At 53.4% G+C, this 20,876-nt stretch overlaps 1 protein-coding gene across 3 annotated transcripts; it reads right to left on the bottom strand.

The window, feature by feature from the left end:
* Window positions 1-2,471: 2,471 nt before the first annotated feature.
* Window positions 2,472-20,597, bottom strand: DNAJB12 (DnaJ heat shock protein family (Hsp40) member B12). Of its 3 annotated transcripts, none has more exons than XM_058543226.1 (9): window positions 20,391-20,597; window positions 12,882-13,062; window positions 11,420-11,565; window positions 9,159-9,344; window positions 8,965-9,044; window positions 7,758-7,867; window positions 6,106-6,278; window positions 5,421-5,572; window positions 2,472-4,299 (listed from the first exon to the last, which is right to left on the bottom strand). In XM_058543226.1, the coding sequence occupies exons 1-8, from the start codon at window positions 20,521-20,523 to the stop codon at window positions 5,451-5,453; spliced, it is 1,131 nt and encodes a 376-aa protein (XP_058399209.1). In that variant the 5' UTR covers window positions 20,524-20,597; the 3' UTR covers window positions 2,472-4,299; window positions 5,421-5,450. The 3 variants fall into 3 exon arrangements, with proteins under 3 accessions (XP_058399209.1, XP_058399208.1, XP_058399207.1); XM_058543225.1 differs by having other exon boundaries at window positions 5,475-5,572; window positions 20,391-20,596; XM_058543224.1 differs by having other exon boundaries at window positions 5,427-5,572; window positions 20,391-20,595.
* Window positions 20,598-20,876: the final 279 nt, after the last annotated feature.

The following is a 20,876-nucleotide window of genomic DNA, read 5'->3' as shown; positions in this document are numbered from 1 at the left end:
CCCTCTCCTTCCAAGCGAAGCCCCAACTCTTGGGCTCTGGGAGGGCTGGTTGGCCGTGAGGTCCTAGAGAGGGCCTTCCTGACACCTCTTGTCCTGTCTGGGCCCTGGACATTTTATTTTCTGCCCAAATGGCTGTGGGGCTATGGAAGCAACAGGAGGCCTGGGGCCTGCTCCTGGGGAAATATCCCTCCACGAGAGTCTGGGGGGAAGGGGTGACAGTGGGAATTCTACAACCCAGGCCTCCAGCTTTGCCAGTCTCTGCCCCCAGTCCCTCCCATACCTCCTGCCCACCAGCCTTATAAGGTTGCCTGTTCCTACTGGCCTCCCTGAGGGCAGGGCCCAGCACCGAGAAAGCTCAGAAATGCTTGCTGCATGCACAACAGAGTGGACAGGGGACAGCCAGCAGTCAGGAAGTTCAGGGTCTCTCCTCCATTCATTCCCAGTGAAGTTCTTTTTCTGTCCAAGGCCACTAGGTGTGACTGGCAAGATGACAATAATAGATGGGGGGCCCTGGCCTATGTAATGTTCCCTGAATGTGGTCAGTTCCATACTCTCCCAGCTCCAGGACTTGCTCACACTGTCCCCTCTGGCCAGAGCACCCACTCCACCCGCAGCCCTGCCCACACTCCCACGTCCACTGCCCACCTGGGGTCTGTCGGATACCTGTTTATCCACCCGCCCCGCAGTTCCTCCAGGGCAGGCCAAGTCTCAGTCACCTTTGTGGTTTCAGGGCCCGGAAGGGGACTCGACACTGTAGGTGTTCAGCTAATCTTTGTCGACTGAGGATGAACAACAACACTTCAACAGAGCTTCCTATGTGCCAGACCCCGCTGTAAAAGCTGTATGCGTGATGACCCTTTTACTCCTCATGACCACCCAGTGAGGTGCGTGGTTTCACTCTCATTTTGAAGATGAGGACGCTGAGGCAGAGGGAGGTTGAGTGACACACCCAAGGCCACCCAGCCAGTAAATGGCCAAGCCAGGGTCCACACTGATCTACTGTGTTGCCTCTCGGGAGTGCTGCCAATTTGGGGAAGTTGTCCTGTGCAGCAGGGCAGACACCTTTGTCATTGCCGGAGACAGAGTGCACCCAGCTCGAGCCTCTCAGATTAAGTCCCATTTTCCTTAGTGTGGCTTTTCCCCCTCTTCCCCCTTCTGGACTCACGTCTCCTGCCCCCTACCTGGCAGGAGTGGGTTTGATCTCCTTGAGGACGGTGAATTTGGGTTCAGCACATGTTTGCAGAATGATGGCTTTACTACATAGACCCCAAAGGCATGCACAGCTTCATGGAGACCCTTGAGCCTCATTTTCCCTCCCCCAAGCCTCACTTTCCTGCTCTGGGAAATGGGCTGACTTGCCCAACTCACATGGTGTGACACCCAGTAAGGATTCTGAGTTTCTCCAGAACTGACGCTGTGTCAACAGTCTGTTAACCCAAGTCTTGGCACTGCTGTCTGTGTGCCTGCCTTAGACAGCCAGGTGACTTTGCCCAGGCGACTCAGGGTGGGGATGAGGTTACAGTCAGGCCGGGGTGTGTGCTCCTTGTCCTCTGGAGCTCCCTTAGGGAGACCTGGGACGAAGAGATAAGTTGCCTGGGAGCTTGGAAGGACTAGCGGCTCGTTTTGCCACCTGACAGTGGGTGGGGACACTTGTCAAAGGCTCTTTTTTGCTGCAAACAGTCGGATGGAGTCTGTCCCGCCCCTTCTGGCTCACTGAGCAGCAGGCTCAGGGCAGGGGGATGGGGTGGGTGAATGGGGGCAGCTGGCAACGCCTCTGCCAACTGCTGCTAACAAGTGGTGGCTCGCTGACTGGGCAGGGCAGGCCGCGGTGACCCCCGGGCGGAGCAGCCAATGAGCTCCGGGGTTGCGGTGGCACCACCGGGCAGCCCGCCTGTCTTTGGCTGGAGCAGCAGCGGGAGGGGCCTCGGGCCGCCAGTCAGGGCCGCCAGGCCCTGTCTCTGGGAGGCCCGGCAGATCTGCCGCTCCATTCACGGGAAGACCTACTTGAGCTGCCACATTTTTAACTTTTCCGATCTCCTGGGGGAGGAGGGCCGGCTGTGGGGGCGGTGTGGGAAGGATGCCTGGCAAGACTGTGCAGTGGGGTGATGGAAACTTGGAGAACTTTTCCCTTGCTCTCCAGGCTGGAGAGAGGGGAGATTCTCAATCATTTTGCTCACAGGAGGCCCCATGGGATGGAGGGAGGAAGCAGGAACAGGGGGAAGCAGAGGTTGGTGATCATGGCCTGGGTTACCCACCTGGGACTGGCGTCAGGGACCTCACAGCCACTCGAGCCCCTGACCCTTTGCCTGGATAGTCAGCTCTGGAACAACACTTGTGACCTAAGTGGCTGTCAGCTGGGGTGAGGGGGACATTCAGGCTTCTTGCCATAAAGCTCCTTGTGGTATGATCTGGACAGTGTCAGCAACAGGTGCTTGTGCCCATCCCCCCCAGCTCAATGAAGACCCACCATGGCCAATCACATAATAAACATATATTTATAGATGTACAATTTCAGAATTCTAATTCAAGAAATACAGCTTCTCAGGGGATCCCTTAGGATCTATGTTCTTATTGCACATGGCTCAGCCCGTCTAAGGACATCTACTGAGACCAGACGGTCGGGGTGGTGGGGGCAGAGCACCAGGGCCACCGCAGGTGGGGCACTCTTGCCCACGTCCAGTTCTTGTCATCTCTCTGGGATGGGGTGGCCGCTTCATCACAGGGCAGGACCTTGTTCAAAAACCAGATGTGACGTTTCTTTACCAAGCTTTCCTTCCTAGCAAGAATCCTATTTGTTGGGGGACTTTAAAAAAAAGAGCCAAGAGAGACTTCAGGAGGATGGTGATCAGCCCCCAGCTGGCAGCTTGGGGAAGTAAGGCTTTGGAAGGTGATGGGCTCAATGACACCCACTGCCAGAGGAAAATTTGGGAAAGACGGTAATTCCAAAAGGCTCAGTATAAACTGTGGGAATAAATAAACCTCCCTCCCCTCTCCTGGCAGCAACTGCTGTTCTGAGCAAAGTCCTCCTTTGAAGGTGAGGATGAGAAAACCCTTCTGCTTCAGGCGCATCCTGTGTCCAAATGCAAGAGAAGGCTGGGTGGCGACGCGGCCGTGGAGGGTGGAGACAGAGGTGCCCACAGGCACGGACTTCCTTCAGGAGCTGGCTGCTGCCCTGGGGGCCTGGGCACCACCTGGCTGACTCTTGGAGGAAGAGCCTTCTAGAGTCCTTGGTGCACGACTTAGGAAAAACCAGTGGCAACAATGGAGCTGTGCCCTGTGGCACCTATAAGGCAAAACCCACTTAGGGACTAAGGGCTGGCCTCCCTCTCCAACCCTGCTGTTCTTTGTGGCAGGGGGTCAGGGGGCTCCTGGGCACCAGGAAAAAGAGCCCACCTGAGTTGGGCAAAGCTTGAGGTGGGTGGTCTTACCCCCACAGGCTGTCTGCGGCCTCTGCCATGACTCAGTACTGACCCGGCATCTGGCCCTGGGGCACTTTCTCCCCCCACAGCCTGCTCCCCTCCAGCTCAACCATAAACCTGGTAACTCGATCAGAAGTTTTCCACAGATTTATACTATCATGATTACTGCTGCCGTCAAAAACAGGCTGGGGTTGAGGGGAACATTAAAAGCTATGCCCCGACTTGCCTCACACGGTCAGCTACGGCTAATGTCTCGCCTTTGAAGGGCTAGATTGCCTTCCCCAAACAGGCCTTGTTCTCTAAAACAGGGAAGAAATCAGCTAAACAACTTAACCAAACCCCTGCATAGTTTAAAAAGTAGACTATATATATATATATCTTCATATATGCTATTTACATATAAATAGATATATATATACATATACACGCATCTATGGATTACATTCTACGGAGAGTTCTCTTTCCTCCTCTCTATCCTTGGCCAACGCCTCTGACTGGCTTCCACTGAGAGGTGACCCGTGGTGACTCCTGGGAGGGGGAAGAAAGGCAGTCGGGCACCCCCTCCCCCAGCCCTTCCCACAGACATTTGCTGCAAGTTTTACATTCTACTTTCGTTGCCATGGTTTCCGTATCCTAGGAGAGAGCCAGTGTGAAGCCGGAGCCTCTGCCAGCCCCAGGAGGAAGGGAAGCAGCCCTGGGGCAGGTTTTCCTGTCTGTCCTAAGAGCTTTCTGCATTTACTGGGTGAGAGAGAGGGCAGTTGTGTGATGTTCGGCCTCCAATTCCATTTTAATTTTTTTCTTTTTATGTCTTTCCTTAAACATACAGTCCATCACCTTGGCTCAGTGCATGTCACCAAAAATTCTCCAGGGATTTCATGGTCTGGGGAGGAGAGTGGTAACAGTTAGCTTGGCAGTCATGTGCCCCAGAGCCTCCAGCTTAGCCCACCCAAACAAGCAAACCTCCCCACCCTGTCCTGCCTGCCTCAGCCCCGCCCGATCTCCCTCCTGCAGTCTGGTTCACTCTCCTGGAGGCGCTACAAATGGCCTCAAAGCCGAGTCTGTAGCTGGATCCCTGACGAGGGGACGCAGGCAAAGGAGGGGTGGGCAGGGTACCAACACAGCAAAGAACCTTGACGGGCTCTGCCCAACACTCCTCTGGGCTTGGTCCAAGCTGTCCCCTCTGGCAAATCTTGGGAACTGAGCCCACCGACCCACACGTGGGGTAAAGGAGGTGGGGAGTCTGCTACCAGCAACTTTCAATTCTTCCCCACCCCTTCTGTGCTGAGGGCTCTGTGTTCCACCCTGAACTCATGACCTTCTGTTCCCTTCCTCAGACCACAGGTGAGATGCCTGGACAGGCGGGATGCCTATGCCTTCCAGGTTGCCAGATGCAGTAGCATCAGAGACAGTGCCTCTGGTCCCACCAGAGGGCTCTGGTGAGGGTGTGCAGGCGTCTCCTGCCCCCAGCTTGTTGTGGGCTCCCTCCCCTGCCCACTGTTGGATGAGCTGCCCATCCATCTTCTTCCATTTCCTCCTGCCTGGAAGGGCTCTTGGCCCACTCATTTCCACATAGTTCTTCCTGGTGTCAGGTGAGAAGCATGTGTAGGGATCATCTTGGGCCCAGCAATATTTGGTGGCCTAAATACCAGGGCACAGACAATAGTCTGCTGAATTTGGGAAAGGGCCATGGTGACTTGATGGCTGGAGTAGACCAAGGAGGCATGAGTGGCTCTTAGCAGCAGCCTTGGGTCCCTCCTTCTGCCTGGCTCTTGGGTACCCCACAGAGCCACAGCCAGAGCATAGGGCAGGGGTGGGTGGAGAACAGCACTAGAGGGCTGATACAGACCTCAGTTTCCAAGCACACTGGAGGTCAGGCTGGGGACAAGGAGTCTGTGCCATAATCACCAGCCTCCCTCCTTCTCTCCCTCCCACCCTCCTCTGCCTCATGACCAGGGCCAGAGCTGCCAGAAGTTGCAGGGCAGAGGAGGCCCTGGCTCATACTTGGACCTCAGTGGCGTGGCTGGCCCAGGACTATCCATGTAGGGAGGCCTGCACCTCTGATAGTCGGTTACAGCTTGGGGTACCCATCTTCTGTGCTTTGTGGTACATATCTGTGTCGCCGAAGTATCGGGCCCGGTACAGCAAGCCTTCCTCTGCAAAGCAATGGGGCAGGGTTAGGGCACACCCCAAAGGCTGCTAGGATGCCTGTCTGGCCTGTGGGGACAGGCGGAAGATAGTTCCAGGAGCTGGGGCAGAGCTGGCTTCCCTTAGAGAAGACCTGGAGGAGCAAAGACTATGGTCCCAAATTGGGAGAGGGAAAGAGGCCCCTTTCTATAGAGTGTAGGTGAGGTGAGCCAAGGTGAGACCTGTCCTCCCGGTCAGACCTCCCCAGGGTCCCACAGATAGAGCCGGATGCCCAAGTCAGTGGTGGCCAGGAGATCTGCTCCATTCTCTCTCTACACACTCACCTCTGACAGCCGAACGACAGGCTGACTACAGTGATTCAGAGGAATCTGGAGGAAACCCCCAGGTGCCCCTGGCTCCCGGCCCCAGGGGAACAGAGGTGAGTCCAGCTCCCAGCTGGGAGGTGGCTGGCACAGGGCAATGCCAGGTGCTGGGCCCACGGACCACGGGGTAAGCAGGGCTCTCCCTCTCCCGCTCTCGGCTTTGCCCCTAACACACTCACTCTGCTGCTTCTCCTTCCAGCAGTTGTTTCGGAGGTTGGCGATATAATCATCTTCCACGTTCCGTTCTACTGTCTTGAGGCTGGAGCCTGTGTACTCCTCAGAGAAGGTGTCTGCCACGTAGTAGATGACCTTCAGGTGGTCAGTGACTCGCTTGTGGATGTGGCCCACCGACCTGGCCAGAAATATACCAGGCACAAAGTGGGCACAGGTCCCCAGGCTCAGGGCAGCTGTAGGGATGACGGGCCTCCCGACAGGAGGTGCCACACAGGCCACAGGAGGAGTTGCTTCCCTCCCAAACTAGAGCAGGAACCCGCACACTACCCAAAATGAGGGTCTGGAGAAAAGGCAGGGTGTCCCTTTTCTATGGCAAGCCCTTTCTCAGGCTCTCTGCTGACCACACTGTTGACCCGGGGGCCTTTGGGCAGAAGCCCCTTTCTGAGAGGCCCTGGTCAGGGAAGTAGGGAGCTGAGAGTAGGTCCAGGCTCTGCCTCTGACGAGCTGCGGGACATGAGTTTCCTGGGCCTCCGTTTCCTCATTCATCCCCTAAGCCAATCTGGCTGAAGGCCTGCCTGCCTATCTAGGAGCTCCCAGTCTAGAGTTAGAGGCTTGGGAACAAAACGACAGGAAGGATTCCAATGACTTGTATCCTTTCAGCTCTTGGATCCTATCTTCCAGCTCCAAACCCAGGCTCTGCAGGCTGTGGGAAGAGCCTCAACACACAGACAGGAGTCAGTGCTCCGCAGAGGACAGCCCCTGCCTGCCCACTGCTCCCTCTCATCTCTCCAGCTGCAGAGAAAAGGGCTGGCATGAGGCCACAGCCTGTGCCTGCTGGTGTGGGGCCAGTGGACCGATTCTGCCCCCTGCTGGCTGAGAAGGATGCTGTCAGGCTCCCAGCCAGAGCCAGGCAGCTTGGTAGGAGCACAGAGCTTCCACCAACAGAAGCTGAATACCCATTATGTATCAGATACTGTGCCAGGTGCTGGAAATAAATGAGGGGAGCTGACACCTTAAAAAGCCAAATAACATGCTCAAGTTCACTACTGGCAGTTGAGACCATATATTCATTCAACAAATATTGCTGACCATTTCTAATGAGCCTGGCATTTTATGTGCATTGCTCATTTAATTTTCACAAGCAGATAGATGATGTTATTCCCATTTTATAGATGAAGAATCCAATGCTCAGAGAAGTTACATTAACTTGTCCGGGGTCACAGCTGCTTAGTTAGTAGAGGAGCTGGGATTCAAAGTCACCCTTGCTCTGTCTGACTCTAGAGGCCCCCCTGTTCTCTCTATGGCCCCAGGGCCCCCAACCAGAACAGGAGAGCAGAAGTTCCTGCTTCAAGGTCAGCAGATAAGATGGGGGGTGTGTGTCATGAAGCCTGTGAAATCATATGCAAAATTGTGTGCATGTGCAGTGTTCTAGGGAAAAGATCTGCGATTCTCATTGCATTTTCTTAGGGGAAAGTGATCCTAAAAAGATCAAGAACCTCAGCTCAACAGGGAAGTATACTTTCTTGATTCTAAGCCAGCTTTCTGCATTAAGATGAAGAACCTACAGGATGGGAAAGAAGGCCCCTGACGGGGGCTGAGACTCCAAAGCCCCCATCTGCCCACCGCCCTGGCCTCACCCCCAGATGCAGGTACTCACGGCCTTGGGCTCAGACTGTAGGGTGGACTGGAGACCATGAGCTGGCTGAGAGCTGACACGAGGATCAGGATGAGAATGGGCATCAGCTGGACAAACACCCCAAGCCCGCCCTGGAGAGAAGAGCCAATGGTCACCCAAGCTGGACCTGGGTGGGAGTGTGGCATCGGCCACAATTGCCACCAGCTCCCCCAGCACAGTGGAGCCCGGGTGGTGGGAGGCAGCTGCCACCCAAATAGGCCATGACATCCTTCTCTCCCCTTCCCTCCCACGGTCCCCAAAACACAGAAGCTCCTCCACCTGCCAGCTTCCCCAGATAAAAACAAAATAGCAACTGGTGTTCAATACAGGAGGAAGGTGGGTATATGTATTTACCTTTGAGAGAATACCAAAATAATGAGCACAGTGGCCGCCTCCAGGACAACGGGAGGTGGGGCTGGAGGGAGACTTTCACTCTATATACCTTCCAGAGTTTTGGACCATACGAATATGTTACACCAACTTAAAAACTACCAGTTAAAAAATTATAAATAAAAATAAATTTGTTCACTGGGTGATACTTTGTGATTTAAAAAACTCTTCCGTATGTTAAATATCCACAAAATAAAAGTTTAAAAAAATGAATAAAAACAAAAGGCCACATTGTTAAAACAAAAGGGAATCCCTCTGCCTGCCATAATTTTAAATGCTCCACACTGTCTGAGGTATTTCAATTTTCGTCAGCTAGCTGTTCTTTAATCTGTGGCATTCAACATGTGTTCAAAGCATGTCTTGTTATAGCTTTTGTACACACTTTTTAAGAGTGCAGAAAAGAGGAGTCAGCACCTATGTTGTCATCCTTTACAATTCCCTCATGAAGTTCAACTTTCCATTGCTTGGAAGATGTCTCTTTGGCCTTGTGAACAAACAGACTGCATAAAGGCCATTCACACTGGAACTTGTCTTTACTGGAGAAGTTTCTGCATTGTATTTCCCAACAGAGGCCATCTAATCCCCACGCCTTCCTGTGGGCGATGTGGAGTGTGGCTCCCTCTGGTGTCGCTCAGCAGAATGGCAAGGGGGACCCAGGGCAGCTCCTTGGCTGAGAGCTGTGGGGGCACTGCTTGTCCCAGAATAGACAGCTGGGATGTCACTCCTTGCTCCAGGCCCTGCCCCCTGGGGTGGGGCGCGGCACCCTCCCCATGCTCTCCCCAGTGCCTTCCTCACTCACGTCACCCTGGTTCTCCCTGCGGTCCTGCCTTTGCTGGTAGGTATAGCGCATGCGGCCGTTGCTGTAGACATGGACATTACCTGGAGGACAGAGGGACTGAGTCAGGAGTGAGGCTGCTGGGAAAGGGAGAGGCTGACTCCCGTCTCCCACCACACCCCAGGGAGACCTGGCTGTGGGGAGTGGGGGGTACTTACTAGATGGGAAGCCACCGCCAAAAAACATGTTGAAGAGGTCTTCAGGGGAGATGTCAGCCTCAAAGCCACGGTGGAAGTCCCCATGCCCATGGCCATGCCGGGCTGCCTGGCTCTTGTCATCACCGAACTGGTCATACTGCTTCCTTTTCTCTGGATTGCTAAGTACCGCATACGCTGTGCCAATGGCTGGAAAGGAGGTCGAAAGGTCAGGCCTGAAGATGCTAGGGGTGAGGTGGAGGTTCCCATGGCAGCCAAGAGCTCATTTCCTTCAGGTACTCAACTGGTGCTTTAGGAGGCAGGAGTTCTTGAGGCCAGCAGGAAGTTTGCTGTGGGGCGAGTGTGGGGAAGGGGGGATGCAGGAAAAGCCCTAAGTGAGTCTGGGCAGCCTGGGCTGGGTGGAGGATTAACACTCAGGCTCTTTGCTCTCCACCTCATGACAATGGTCCAGCTTTTTCTATGCGCCAGGCCCTTTACAGGCATTATCTTATTTGCTCATAACAGCAACCCCATCTCCATTTCATCAATGAGAGAATTGAGGCTCAGAGAGGTTAAGTGTAAGATCACGCAGCTCTGATGTTGCAGAGCCACGGATCAAACTTGAAGCAGGTGTGTCTTGCTTCAAGTCTGTTCTCTGACTTGATGAAAACCACCAACCCCTCCTCTTCATTCTTCTCTCTCAAGGTGCCCACTGGGATGGGGATCCCTTTCTGGAGGTTGTGTAATCTTGAAGTCATAGTGTGACACAGGGGCACACAGATGCACAATGTCCTTGTTGTAAACTGGAAGGCAGCAGGAAGTGCCGGGAAGGGCCAAATCCCAGGGTTCTAGTCGAGACTCCTCCACTGCTGCAGTGTGGCCTGGAGAGCCCTCGCCTCCCTGAGGTCCAGAACCCAGCTGATGTTCCTCTGCTTGGTCCTGGGGCCTCCCCTCTAAGCCCCCAGATGGGAAGCCTGTGCCTCAAAGGACCCCGGGCCTGAGCCCTCCTCAGTCTCCTGCTCCTTCTCAAGAAGCCCACTCTCTCCAAGGAGTGGGTCAAAGCTGATTCTGCTTCAGAACTTGCAGCCCCTGAGAATAAGGAGACCGTCCCCATTCTAACCAGGCCGCAAGGCCAGATCTAGCCTCTCAGTGTCTGTCGGGTCAGGCTGCAGGAGCGGTCAGGGCTGGAGCAACATTAACCACGGCCACCCTGCCTCCCTACTCCCATTCTCCTTCTCCCTCTGGGGCTGGCTGACAGGCAGCAGGGGGGATGATGCCTGCAGACCACTCCAAGCAGGACCAACCCCAAGCAGTCTGGAATGGAACACCTGGGGCAGGCCCTGGGAGAAAGCACACCAGGTCTTGGGGTCTGCTCTGCCACAGGCTTCCCATCTGGCTATGGTCAGGGCCCCAGGACTGCACAGCACCCTTCCTGGGCCAGGTGGAGCTAGTCGCCATGCTATGAGGTGAGCCAAAGACTTTGAAGGTCCTAAGGAGGACAAGGTGGGCATAAGAGAAGAGACGGCTGGGGGAAAAGTAGAATTGCAGTGCCCAGGAACACGGTGCTGGCACAGGGTCGGTACACGTGTGCCTGATGGGGTCAATGAAAATATAAACCATTAAAGAACAGCTTATGATTTCAGCCAGAACTGAAGCACCCATCCCAGAACCAGTGGACCCTGAGGCCAGAGACTGCCATGCCCGCCACTGCAGGCCCTGGGGGTGTATTTATGTGTGTGATGTGTATGTGTGCGTGAGTGTGTGTCGTATGTGTTTGTGTTATGTGTGAGTGCGTGGTGTGATAGAGTCTGTGAATGTGTGTGTGTGGTGTGTGTGTGTGTAGGTGGGGTTGGCTATGGCTGCTGCTGCTGAGGAAGCCACCAGACCAGAGGCCACTGACCTGGGGCTGCCCTGCCCCTCAGCACAGGGAAACCGTTACTGAGATCCCAAGATGGGGAAGTGCATATGGGTGAGTGAAGAGGCCTGCTTCTGACCCTCAATCACTGTGTGACCTTGGAGAAGCCACCGGTCCTCTCACCTCAGCTCCCTTCCTGTAGCCCCCGGGGAACGAGGAGGAGGGGGAGGCAGGAGTGGCACTATCTGAGCTCTAACAGACTCTGTATGGTTAGAGGTGGCTACCAGGACCTTGTTCCCAGGAAGCAGCTCCTGAGCCCATGGGACTGGGGTCCAAGGCCACTTCCTGGAAAAGCTATCTTGGCCCCTTATTCCTTCCCAAGGACAAGAGAGAAAAACACCAAAACACTGGGAAGCCAGGGCCAGCTTACCTTTGAAAGCTTCAGTGGCGCCAGGTGCGTGGTTCTTGTCCGGGTGGAATTTGAGGGCCAGTTTGCGGTAGGCCTTCTTCAGGTCCTCATCTGAGGCCCCTCTGCTCACCCCCAGGATCTCGTAGTAATCTTTACACTGCTTGACCCTGAGGGAGAGAGAAGAGTATGGTGGGGGGACTCTACATGGGCCCAGGGCCGTGCGGAGAGGTGGGCGAGGAACAAGCAGCGTGGGCACACAGCTCTGAGCAGGCTCGGGGGACCAGCAGGGCATGGCCGACAGCTCCTCCAGGTCAGCTGTCAGATCTCAGGGACAAGGGAGTCTCAGTAAGCTCCACCTGGGATGGGGAGCTGGGCAGGGCCCAGTGGAAACACCAAGAATATACTTAAGATTTCACGGGGGCAGCTGCTGGTTTTGCCAGGCCAGGAACCATTTTCCTTTGCCAATAGCACCCTCACTAGAGCAACCTCAGAAGGACTGTCAATGACTGTCAATCAGGGGCCTCTGCCCAAGGGCAGGTGTGTCCCAAGCTCGGCCAGCTGTACTCTCTCATGGCAATCGGAGTCTTGAGCGGTAACATAAAGGCCAGAAATGGCAGGTGTCTGTTCACCCCATCAAAGAGCCCTGAAGACACCCTGGTTCTCTTCCATCAATTCTTACTCCCGGGGCCCCTGAAGACCCCCTGATTCTTGGCCCTTTCCAGGCTTTCCCAACTCCCCACAATCAGTTTCTATTGCCTACAACAAATGAGCTTGTCTGGTCAAAACCCTGTCTGGTCAGAAAAATGCAAATTTGGCTCACGCTTTTACAGCCAACTACAGTCTTGCGGGGTCACACACACAGGCTGAACCCCAGACCTGAAGCTTGCTGTTATCTCCACTAGCAGCCAGGGCCATGTGGAATGACCTTGGAGGGATTCCCAAGGCTAGCTGGAGAAATGACAGGCAGGATTATCTACTCCTGAGAAGCCAGCTGGGTTGTCTCAGCCTGGTAGTGAGCTGTTCTGTGCAGGGCCTGCCCAAGCCTTGGAGGGATAACCGTCTCCTGTCTCCACTCTATCCCACGCAGGCTCTGCTTTGAAAAGGTCTTTGTTGGGGGTGGGGTGTGGGCTGGGGGAGAATCTGGAGGGGGAGACCAGGCCCCGTCTCTGCCTGACAAACAGAGCTGTGTGAAGAGGGTGGGGCCCGCCCGGCCAGCAGCAGCAGAAGCTGGCAGTGTCAGCGTTTCCAGCCTCTGCTATGGGCTGTCTTGGTGGGAGGGGACCGTGGAGCCCTGATTCCCACACTATTCCAAGGCCCCGATGGGCATGATAAGCCCGACCACTTGGACCATCTCCATCCTCAAGACCCTCCCAGACCACAGTAGATGTGAGGTGGAGGATGTGTTGCAGGAAGCCTTCTCTCGACTTGAAAACTTCCCAACACCCCCAGCTCTGGCCCTGGCCCGCCCGGCCCAGCCCTCTACCTTTTCACGGCCGCTACTTGTTCCGCAGTGTAGCCTTTGGTGCTCTCTCCTCCTCCAGCTTCACCGTTAGCAGCAGGGGTGTCGGCTCCACTGGCTTTCCTATGGGTTGCACGGGTTGTGTCTGTGTGTTGGGGCTGGTCACCGGCAGACTGTGGTTTCTGGTTGAGTGACTCGATCAGGGCTGTGCAAGGCAAGGAAACCACTCAGGACTTCTGTTCTAGCAAGGCCACATGCAGTGCCTGAGGGACTGCCTGGCCCTGCGAGAGGCCAGGGCCCCCCACATCCCACTCGCTTCTTCTCCCGGCAAAGCCACTGGCTCCTTTCCTGACTTAGGCCTGCAGGGCCCTAGTGGGCTAGTCTCCTGCTCTCTTAGCATCCACAGTTCTCAGGAGTTGGCAGGGCATAGGTCATTTTAAACTCAGCATAAAAACTATTAACGCTTCAGGTTTTTTAAATCCCAAAGTAGTGCATTCAACAAACATCCTCTGTTGAGTGCAGAGATGCGCGAAGTACTTTGCAATGGAGACCCCACTTAGCAGGACCATCTGATTCAGCTGGGATTGGTCTGGCAGACTTCCTGGAGGCCTTGGCTTATCCGTGAAGAGGAACAAGGGCAAAGAGTTTGCCCCAGGGCCAGGGATGGTGAGAGACTCAGAATAAACATCTGCTGTGCTCACTACTTGCTATTTTTTTACATCTTTCAAATGGCTGGCCATGTCAAATGCCCTACTTCAATATCTGGAATCTATACAGGGCATTAGCTGTCACTCTCAAACAGGGTCACGGTTATTCAAACTCAAGTCCTTGGTTCTTGCTGACTCAATAAGGAAGGGCCCAAATCTCTGGCAGAAGTCCCCTGTGCCCATTTATTATAGGCACAAAACCAGTTTCTAACCCCTCAGTCATGCCCGTGGTACAGTGTCCTGGGAAACTAGGCATCTGGACCACAGTAGGGACCCAGGACACTTCTGTGCTGAGGAAGGACAGCAGCAGAGCCTGGTTGGTCCCCAGCTTCCTTCAAACGCGCCAGGTGTCTGCTGTGCTGGGTGTCAGACATGCTCTACTGCGACACACTTGGATCTCACCCAAAGGGCCTGGAGCAGGGCTCGCTGGGAGCAGAGTACTGGGGCTCAAGTGGACCACTGTGCTCTGAGCCATTGCTGTCACGGTTGCAGCAAACTCACGCAATCTCACTGAGTCAGCAGCTGGGAAATCCAAACAGAGGAGCACTGACAGCTGAGCTCACCCCACACATGGGGGCTGGAAGGGCTCCTGTAGCAAGCCCTGAGCGGGCACTCGGACAGGAGCAATAGTAATGAGTGCTCACTATGTGTTAGGCTCTGTGTGTATTAGCTCATTTAATCTTGACGATGGCCTTGGAGGTAGGTCTTATTACCACCATCCCCATTATAAGGAAGGAGCTTTGTGTTTGATCAACTTGCCTGTGGCTGCACAAGCCCAGGATGTCTGGCTCCCAGAGCCACGCTCTTAACTCTGCTGCTCTCCCAGAACACACGAGTCTGGTGTGGGGACCCCCTTCCAGTACAGTCATTCCAAGTACAGAAGAGAAGTTAAATTCAGAAAGACCCAGGTTTCAATTCTCAGCCACTTCCTAACAGTGAGACCCTGGCCAATCTATGAAATATCTCTGAATCTCAGTTTCCTCACAATGGGGTATGAGGATAAAATGAGATAATGTGTATACGCACCTGGCACAGACTGACATAGAGTAAAAGTTCAAAATGAGCAGCTGCTAATATTATGACCTGGGTCGATGAACTGGCTGGCCCAAGGGGTGAGGGGACCCAAGGTGGTGGGGGCCGGGGAGCTCGAAGGCTTAGGACTCAGCACTCAGCAGGCTTTGGACCAGCTCTAACTATGAGATTTCAGGCCACTCCAGACTCCAAGTCCATGCCAGGCACCAAGAGAATGGCAAAGGAAGAAACCAACAGATGAAGAGATGCAGATCAAGCTGCGACAGAGGGAGAAGTTGGTTTGCGGTTTTCCTAGGGCTTTTAAAGAAGCTGTTTAGGGGCCGGCCCCGTGCTTTAGTGGTTAAGTGCGTGCGCTCCGCTACTGGCAGCCCGGGTTTGGATCCCGGGCGCGCACCTACGTACCGCTTGTCCAGCCATGCTGAGGCGGCGTCCCACATACAGCAACTAGAAGGATGTGCAACTATGACATACAACTACCTACTGGGGCTTTGGGGAGAAAAAGGGAAAAAAAAAAAAGGAGGAGGATTGGCAATAGATGTTAGCTCAGGGCCAGTCTTCCTCAGTAAAAAGAGGAGGATTGGCATGGATGTTAGCTCAGGGCTGATCTTCCTCACACACGCAAAAAAGAAGCTGTTTATTTCAATTTCTCTGGAAGCCCCAGTGGCCCAAGCTGAGCTAACATACCCTAAGGACAACATGACCAGCTAGTCCATTGCCACAGATACACAGGAGTATCAGCCAGGATGCGATGGACTCTCTCCAGTACCTGTCAGGGCAGATTCTGGAAGCTTTTCAGGGCAGTTACATGGAGTCAGCCACTCTAATTTCCCTACACTGCAGAGAGAGAGCCCGAGGGGAACGGATGTGCTCTGCGTCACTCAGAAGGTTCCTGCTTGAGTTGGCAATTCAAGATTTCTGGTTGCTAACAAGTAGGTCTCTCTTGGAGCCTGGACACCCCCTCTGCCAGGCCTCATCCTGACTCACTGTTACGTCCCTCATGGCACAGTGGCTGACAGGCAAATGTCACAAAAAAGTAGGAGACAGAACAGCTTAATGTGGTTCTGGAGTTAAACAGACAGGGCTGGGTTCAAATCCTGACTCTGCCCCTTCCCAGTAAAGCTGGCAGACACTTAAAAAGAAGGGAAATCGATGGAAGAGACCAAAGCTGCGGTGGGAGGGGTGGCAGCTTAGGTAGGGGTGAGAGCATTTCTATGGCCAAAGCCACCAGGGGCGGCCCCGCCTCAAACCCACACTGGAGGGTCAGACTGCCCGAGTTCAAACCTGGCTCTGCCTCTTTCTGGCAGTCATCTTGGACAAGTTAACTTAGCTTCTCCACGTAAACCTGTGTCTCTCTCAACAGAGTTGAAAGAGTAAATGAGTGAAGGCATATAAAGGACTTAGCACAATGCCCAGCAAATACTGTTATCTGTTACTCTTCCTCTACTTCAGGCTCTCTCTATGTACCTGCAGCGCTCAAAGCGCAGAAAGGGAGGCTGGAGTAGGGAAAGGGCCTGGGAGTGGGACTAGGCCGTCTGGTTCCTTTGCTAATTAGCCATATGGCCTTGTCAGGCTATCGAGTTTCTCAGTGAAGACATGATCCCTGTCCTCACTGGGTTGTTCTGAGTGGTAAATAAGATTCAGTAAAATAAGGTGAACGGAAGGCTTGAGCACACAGTGGGGTTCATAAAGAGTTGACTAACTTGAATGGACAACCCCATCGTGGACCTTGTCAGTACTAGAACATCTCTCACTCCTAGATCTTGAATGCCAAAATCTCTCGGCAACCCATTCTCCCCTCTCCTATGTGCTGGCCTTCTCGGCTTGGCCTTCCTGACTTAGCCTGGACCCCAGAGCCAGCCATTTCACAGAACCATAAGCAGCCTTTGACATGGACCTGGAGTCTGGAATGGCCTGAAATCTCATGTTTACAACTGGGTCCTGCTGAGTGCTGAGTCCTAAGCCTTGGAGTTCCCTGGCTCCCACCACCTTGGGTCCCCCGACCTCCCTGGCCAGCCTGCTGCCATGGCCAGCCAGTTCATCAGCCCAGGTTATAATATTAGCAGCTACTCACTCTGAACTCTATGTGAGTCTCTTCTGCCACGTGCTTTCATAGAACTTTAGGCAGCCAACCTGACCTCTGTGGCCAACCCTCTCTTTGTACGCTGGGGAACCTGAGGCCTACAGATGTTCTCATCAGCTGCCTGGAAAACCAGGTACCTTCCACCATTGTTGCTAAGCCCCAGGCAAAGCCAACGGCTACTAGGCTGCCAGGAGCTGGACAGAAAATCCCAGAAAGGGACTGACTGGCTCCACTAACCCTTCCCTGTGAATTCTCAGCACAGGGCCCGGCTACTGCTCCACAGTACAACTGTTCAGCCCTCGGTGCCTCCCTGTCCCACCTCCTGCAGCACGAGTTTCAAGTCCCCTCACATCCTTTGCACTGTGAGGTCCCTCAACCCTTCAAGGTTGCTGTGAGCCTCCACTCACCCCTAACTCTTCCCTCTGTCTGTCCTTCCACTTCTCCAAGACCAATACTCCACCCATGCTCTTGATCCTTCCCCTTTCATTTCTTGAAGTGTCCTTTTCCCACACGGCCTCTGCAGCAACTGACAGCGCCGCTGACCACCTCCTTGACACACTGCTCCATGGCCACCTGGCCGCTGCCCTCTCCTGGGACTGCCTCTTCCTGCAGTTGCTCCACCTCACTCTGTTGCTGCCTCTGCCTTGCCCATTGGCTACGGGCAGATGCGGCCCATGGTTGTGCCTGCAGCATCCTCTTCTACATGTTTCACACTTTGCCACAGTGACCTCAGCCAAGCATAACTCCAATGAGCTCCACCAAACTGATGCTACAGCTTTCAGTTGGAACCTGGAGTTCTCTCCTGAGCTCCAAGCTGACAGCTTCTTTGGAACATCCCACCAGCACCTTACACTCTGCCCATCTCTTCCTACCCACATTCTTCAGCCTTCGTTTCTTCCCAGTCACACAGGCTTGGATTCTGAGTCCCCATTTTTCCTCAGCATCCCTTTCTCCCAGAAGGCCTGGTACCTCCTCTCCAATGACTTTATCCTCATCCATATTGCCTTATCTCAGGCCCTCATAACTCCTAACCTACTCAATGCAATTGTCTCCCAACTGGTTTCTGCCTTGAGTCCTTCCCTCTCATTAGTCCTTCATGCTTTCTCTTTTAAGAACAGTACCCTTATCTTATTCCTGCTAACAAAAACTTCAATGGTTTTTTCACTAACTACAGAATAAAGTAAAAATATCCTTGCCCGGCAGGAAAGGATTTCCACAAGCTGGCCCCATCCTATGTTCCAACTTTAATCCTCTCTATACTCAAATTACCACCTCCATAGCCTCCAAATCTTGCTACATTCAATTCCTTCCCCCAAACCTCTTACAACTTCCAACCTCCATGTCTTCTTCCCAGTATGCCCTTCTCCAGGTCTCGTACCTTCCTCCAAAGTGCAGCTCAAATGCTGTCTCCTGTCCTACTCCCTGAAGCCTTCCTGCACTGTGACCTATCATTATTTTTATGTCCTTGCTACAGCACTCACCATACTGCTAATAATTTAATGTTCAGGAGATTATCCTCCATGCTCCCACCCCCAGCACTCCCCTCCACCTCACCAGACTGAACCCATGGAGGCAGGGACTGGATTTTTCACATCCATCCTTAAGTCCTCAGCATCTAACACTGTGCTTAATTTTTATTTTAATCACAGTTATGGCTTTATGGCTTGCAATATGACTTTTTCTGTAACTTTGTCTCCTTCACTAGACCGTAAACTCCTTGAGGCAAAAGATCATGTCTTACCAATCCTGCTATACCACTTGGCACCAAGCAGAGGACTTTGCAAACAAAACAAAACAAAAAGTATGAGCGTCTCGAATGAGCTCAAACCCCAAATATCAAGTGTAGACAATTACCTAATATCTTTTTAACCAAGACTTCCCTATCCCAGGCCTAAATTAACCACAGGTCCTTGTCAGCTCAGTGCAGTGCTGAAGATGGCAGAAGGTGAAGTTTACAGAGATGCATAAGGCCTATACTCTTCTAAAATAACATGAATATGATAAATATGCAGCAGGTGACTCTTCTGCTTGAGCAAATCCAGTGCTTGAGCCCCAGGAAGGACATCCATCAAGCCCCTGAACTGGCCCAGGAGGCCTGCTGACAGGAAGATCTCCATAGGCCATGTTGTTACCATCCTTTTTGGCTACCTGCTCCTGATCCCCTCCAAAGTACTACAGCAGACAAAAATCTGAGAGCTGGAAGTCCCCCACTCCATCAAGCTCCACTCTTATAGAGTGTGATTTATTTCATAGAGAAGCTCCTTGAATAGGTTATCTCAGAAGTCCTGGCAAATACTGACTGAAACCCTCTCCAAGAGAAGGCAAATAGGCCAAAGATCAACCTGCAGAGTCAAGAGGGAGGAAAATTCAGGCATGCCAGGCCGCCTCTTCTGCAGTCTTCCCCTTTCTTAAATTCATAACGTGGGCAAGGAAGGTTAGGAGGCTGAGTGCTGTTCTTCAATTTCATTTCATTCCTTTAATAAATATTTATAGAATCGCAGAACTTTCCAATTTCTAGCTGTGTAATCTTGGGCAAGTCCCTTGCCTTTGAGGTATTTCCTCATCTATAGAACAAAGATAACGATCTTTGCTCTTCCTCCATGATAGGGCAGGCTCAAGTTAGAAAATGCATTCGAGAGACCTTTCTAAACTGAAAACCCTTATGGATATTATTGTCATTCACATTATCTGTGCCAACCCTCTAATATTCCAGATGACGAAATCCAATCTCAGAAAGATCACATAGTAGCAGTCAGGATGAGAACCCAGGAGTTCTGATTCTGAGTACCTGCTATATGCCAGTTTACTAAGTGATTATTGCAGGCCCAAACTCTTTCTTCCCTCCAGCTCGGATTGAAAAACTTTGAAGACTTAGGTTAAAGAAAAAAACGGTTCCTGGGTAGAGTGGGATGATGAGTAGTAGAGACAACCTTACTATTCCCTCCCTGGTTTGGCAGCCTCAGTCGAGGGCCGCTTAGCAGCCTACTGCTGTCCAGCCGCCTACTGATGGACTCTTGGGGGCGAGGATGGGTGGGAGTGGCTGAGGCCAGCGTCTCCAAGGGCATCCACTCGGAATCTCAGAAGCGGGTGAAGAGGACCCAGGAGCGAGTGAGGAGCCCGGTCTCAGGGCAGACCGTCCAAGGTGGTGGTGGGAAGCGGGAGAAAAAGGCAGGCTCTAGTTTTGGGAGGGTGGTCCCTGATCCTTGTCCTGAGACGTGCGAGGGAGTGAAGAAATGGAGACGCCCTTCCAGGCCGTCCGAAGGTCAGAAATCTTCTTTCCCTCTCTAGAACCCTTTCCCTCCGTCAGAAGAGTTATGTTTATTTTCCTAAGCTATAATATCTCCCAGGCCGGCTACTGGCCCTGGACCACCGAATGGCCCCTTGGGAAAAGTAGTTCGATTTCGCTTCCACTTAAGTTCCCTTCGCTCCGTCTGCCAGCGCCTCTCATTCTTGGGAACTCCAAACCTCAGAGGGTTCCGCAAGCACCCGGAAAACTGAAGTCGTGGTCGCCCCTGTCATCAAGAGTCCAGCATTCCGGAGGGGCGTGGGAGCGAAAGACTACACCTCCCAGCGGCCACCGCGCGTGTCTCAGCGCGCAGGAGTAGCCGCGCCTCGCCACCCCTCCCCCTCCTCCAACTGCTCCCGTCGGTCCGTTCCCGTATTCCCCCCATCAGTTCTAATATCCCCTCGGTCTCTCCGGCACCTCACACTCACCGCGAACTCGTGGCGTCGGGTACAGCCGCTGCGCCTTCTCCAAGAAGCGGAGCGCCCGCTCGGGCTGGTTGCTCTGGATGGCCTTGAGGGCGATGCTAATACAGCGCTCGGCTTCATCCTTGTTAGATTCCATGGCGGAACCAGAGAGCGGAACCAGGGAGGGGGAGGCCGGGCGAACGAAGGGCTGCGCCAGCCGCCGGCGCGTCGCGGGGCAGGCCGGCGCAGAATGATGACATAAACCCTTCGCCCCTCCTTTTCAGAGGTTTGAGCGAGATTCGAGCGAGGGCGGAAGCGCTACCGTATGTCTTCTAAGATGGGGACGTCTAAGAGAGGTGTTAATAAGAGTGCGTGCTCACATTCCTGGAGCTCAATGGGTTATATTAGGAGGTCTTAAAGTTGAGTATGCTTGCACATTCTTGGTAGTAACTCTCTGCGTTTGAGATGAAGGTCATTTATTTATTCATTCAACAGATTTATTGAGTACCA

The sequence above is a fragment of the Diceros bicornis genome, chromosome 6 (assembly GCF_020826845.1).
Source record: "Diceros bicornis minor isolate mBicDic1 chromosome 6, mDicBic1.mat.cur, whole genome shotgun sequence".
NCBI classification, from domain to species: domain Eukaryota; kingdom Metazoa; phylum Chordata; class Mammalia; order Perissodactyla; family Rhinocerotidae; genus Diceros; species Diceros bicornis.
This window is presented reverse-complemented; position numbering and strand designations above follow the sequence as displayed.

Excerpts from the sequence above, each read along its gene's own strand:
- DNAJB12 (XM_058543225.1), bottom strand. The coding sequence starts at position 20,523 with ATGGAATCTAACAAGGATGAAGCCGAGCGCTGTATTAGCATCGCCCTC. Across the intron at positions 9,045-9,158 it reads TGGCGGTGGCTTCCCATCTA|GTAATGTCCATGTCTACAGC; the intron begins GTAAGTACCCCC and ends TCTGTCCTCCAG. Across the intron at positions 4,300-5,474 it reads GCTGTAACCGACTATCAGAG|ACCATGAAATCCCTGGAGAA; the intron begins GTGCAGGCCTCC and ends TCTCCTCCCCAG.